General features: G+C 31.8%; 2 protein-coding genes across 2 annotated transcripts in view; one reads left to right on the forward strand and one right to left on the reverse strand.

The window, feature by feature from the left end:
- Positions 1-1,041: 1,041 nt before the first annotated feature.
- LOC107459440 (uncharacterized) lies at positions 1,042-2,399 on the forward strand. Its single transcript, XM_016077670.3, has 3 exons — positions 1,042-1,449; positions 1,601-1,732; positions 1,873-2,399. Exons 1-3 carry the CDS (start codon positions 1,042-1,044, stop codon positions 2,170-2,172), a joined length of 840 nt encoding a protein of 279 aa, XP_015933156.1. The 3' UTR covers positions 2,173-2,399.
- Positions 2,400-2,434: 35 nt separating this feature from the next.
- Positions 2,435-3,810, reverse strand: part of LOC107459826 (nicotinate N-methyltransferase 1) — a 16,572-nt gene continuing 15,196 nt past the window's right edge. The window contains exon 4 of the mRNA XM_016078104.3: positions 2,435-2,874. Within this exon, the coding sequence (XP_015933590.1) occupies positions 2,575-2,874 (300 nt within the window). The 3' untranslated portion in view covers positions 2,435-2,574. The remainder of the gene's footprint in view (positions 2,875-3,810) is intronic.

Genomic DNA, 3,810 nt, shown 5'->3' on the forward strand with positions numbered 1-3,810 from the left:
ATCTTCTGTTTTTTAGCCTTTCATATATATGATATTGTCCATATCTATATGGCTATAATTTTGTTTATAAGAAATAAATATTCATATAAAAACATTGACAAATAACTTTTATGCAAATTTTCCTTCTCTAAGAATTTTATTACATAAATTACATAAATTTTCTTTCTCTAAGACAAAATGTTAGAATATATCTTTCCCATGCTTGTGTATATATTTAATATTACCAAAAAAAATTTTATTTTATTATCTTTATATTTGTTTAGAAACAAAAATACTCATTCTAGACTCCAGAGTAGTTAGAATCTTTGATTTACTATTTCATGCTTTTATGTGTTTAATTTACTCTTCTAATTTTATATAAAATCTAGCTTTTCTGTACTTAATTTATACACCGCCTTAAGGATGGACAGTACTACAATTAGGTAATAACTGAATACTTGAATAAATTGTAGAAAGTTATCACAAATCATGGATAGTGGCTCTAGCACGCATGAGAATGACCCTGTAAAGAGGCATAAAGAGAACAATGAAGGAGAAGACAGAATTAGCAAGCTACCTGAGTGTATTATAAGTAGGATATTGACTCTTCTCCCAACCAAAGAAGCAGTTCGAACAAGTGTGCTGTCAAAGGAATGGATAAACAATTGGAGATCAATCACTAGTTTGCATTTAGATGACATTGACATGGTTTATGGCAGAACCAAGCATATTGAACATGAATGCTTTGAAAGATTTATGTATAGATCACTTCTGCTTACCAACTCAAGATTGGACAACTTCTCCCTCTCTATCCATGACCACCATGATATGTTTAACCTTAATGAATGGATTTATGGCAAGCCGACCGTGGAGAGCTCTTGACAACGGGAAGACTTCGAGGAAGAATCAAGTGAGAGAACATAAAGATGAGAAGACACCACATCCAACTCAAAACCTTAAGGTGTCAAATTAATGGGTCTCTTATCTTATAAATTCCTCACTCTTCCATACTTTCTTAGATGTGGGACTAACTTCAACACTCCTCACACTTGCAATACTAACATGCATGAAGTTAAATTTAGTTGCTCTGATAAGGATCCAGAGCTTAGCCTTCCGTTGCTTCAGAAGATCAAGACAGTAAACTGCATTTGGTTAGGTGTGAGGTGTGTCACTTTCAATGTTCCTCTGCTTGAAACTATTGACATAACACAACACACTAACAGTTCTTGGCTAGAAGGGAATTGTAAGATCAAGTTTCGTGCGTTGCACTTGAAAGAATTTTGTTTACGCGACTATGGTTACCTTTCAAGGTACCTTACCATGATAGATCCATCATCTGCTCAGAATGCTTCTGCTACTCTAATTTTGCCTCCATATGAGAGAGGAGTTTCTTCGACAGTGCAACACGGTGCTCTTGAGCTTCTCAAGCAATTTAGTCAAGTTAGATACCTCAAATTTGGTGGTCCCGATGTAAGCTTCCTTTTTAGACCCTTTTGAACATCACATAATGTTGAGTTTTCTTCTTGTTATGATTTTCTTCATAAGTTTGTTATCAGCATATTAGTTCCTTCTTGTAACATAATATTATGTAAATTGGATTGGCTTCTTATTTGTGATGCAGGTTTTGGCACAAGAAGTGATTCTTCTACCTGAATTTGGAATGCTACGCCATCTTGAACTTGATTCAATTACTGGCGAATTTTTGTTAGCTTTACTTTTAAAGACTCCAATTCTCAACACACTAGTTGTCGAGGTTTGCAACCGTTAAACTCTGTCTCTAATGCAATTATGGAGAAAATAACATATTAAAGATGTTATCCTTGTACTTATGATTTAGAAACTTGTACATGGATTTTAATTTGTTATTTTGTTTGATGATATATTGATTACCAGAGACTAAAATCTGAATATTACAAGGCACTTTTGAAATCTGCTGTTGTGCCTGATTGTTTGAGACATACTCTCCAAGTGGTGAATTTCAGAGATGTTTGTGGAGATAAGCATGAGTTGCGTTTTGCTAAATTTTTTATGGAAAAGGGTTCAGTGCTGAAGAGGATGAGTTTCTCCCTTTCTCATTTGTTTGTCAAGTCAGAGGCCATTGAAGAACTTGAACAGAAACTGTCTGGACTCAAGAAATGTTTGACTTCTACTATTGTTGAGGTTTTGAAGGAAGATTATTACAACTCCTGGTGATAATACTTGGTTTAGATGTTAGGAAGTTCTATGAGCAAAGCCCACCAAATTGTTCTATAAGCATGGAATCATTTCTCATATAAAATAGACTCTAGTTTTTATGTAAAGGGTGATGGTAAAAAATAATGTACCCACAAAAAATACCAAATTTTGTCCATCAAAATTAATCTTTTGGGTGTACTCGAGGTTTTATTTTTGTCTATTTACTCAAGATTTCACGCATTTGTTTTCTATAACCAAATTTTTCACCATATGTATCAAGTGGTTTGAAAAATATTTCATACGGATGGCTTACTGTATATAGGTCAATTTTACCAAAATAAATAGTATCCGAATTCCATGGTAGAATAATCATCACTAACAAGCTCCCCATAAAAACCACTGCGAATCAATTAAGCTTTTTCATTTCTTAAACTCAAGCACGGTGTAGAAGTGGTCAACATGGAATGCCTTGAAACTGGGGAAGCCTACAGAAACTGCAAGCTGCCTGAACTGTTCTTCAGTCCTGTGCTTCCCTTTGGCTCTGTATATCGTCATGACAAATATGTCGCCTTCAAGCAATGCCCTTGTCCGGTGGCTGTCGTCGGAGTTCTCCGGCAGCACCGGCTCGCAGGCAATAAGCTTCCCTCCTTCTGGGAGTGAGTTGTAGCAGTTTTGCATTATCTTCTTGATCTCATCGTCTGTCCATGTTGTAAGCACCCACTGCACATTGCAAAACAAAACAAATTTTGATGCATAAATATAATAGAGATATGATCAATATTTGTATTCGCTATTAGTGTATAAAAAAAATGATGCAAATATTTAATCATTCATTGCTAGCTACTTTGGTTTGACGATTTTAAAAATATTGTCTATATTTCTCTAACAGGCGGTTTGGAAATCCCTTAGTAAATTTAATTTCAATGTTTAAAATATTTAAATTAGTTTAGATGGAATTCAATTTAATTTTATTGTTTTCCTCAAAATCGATTCCAATCTAAATATGTTTGATTTGAAATATTATTTTATTGAGATTTTATTTAAAACTTAAAATATCTAAAATATTTTTATAATTTAATTAGTTTTTTTTATTTTTTTTACTCATTTTTTTCTCAATACCTCTCACATTTTAACACACATTTTTTCTTCTTTCACCACCTTCATTCTCTTCTCTTCTTTTTTCTTTAACTCACTTAATATAATATATATACCTTTGCATTTGAAAGACCTACTATATATATCTAAAAACAATATCCACACGTATAGATTTTATGCATCTAACTTAGATTAATAACACCAAATGTTTGCCAATACATCTGAATATTTTTAAGTGAAGTTGTATCAATCATGACACTAACAAAAAGTGACACAATTTTATTCTATTTTAATAACATGAATGAGTTACTATAATTTACCATTAATAATTAGCTTTTTTTTTAATTTGCTATGTCATTAGATCACTCAACAAGTTAATTCTTGATAGTTTATATGTATTTTTTGTTATTGATTTGTCATTGAAATCAACCATGAAGAACTATTATCTTTTTTAATTAATAATAATGTTTAAAATTTAATATTTTTAGATTAATTTAATTTTTATTTTTTTAAAAGAGATGAACAAATTTTAAGTAAAAAAATTATTTAAAAAACACAATT

This window comes from Arachis duranensis, chromosome 7 (assembly GCF_000817695.3).
Source record: "Arachis duranensis cultivar V14167 chromosome 7, aradu.V14167.gnm2.J7QH, whole genome shotgun sequence".
Lineage (NCBI taxonomy): Eukaryota > Viridiplantae > Streptophyta > Magnoliopsida > Fabales > Fabaceae > Arachis > Arachis duranensis.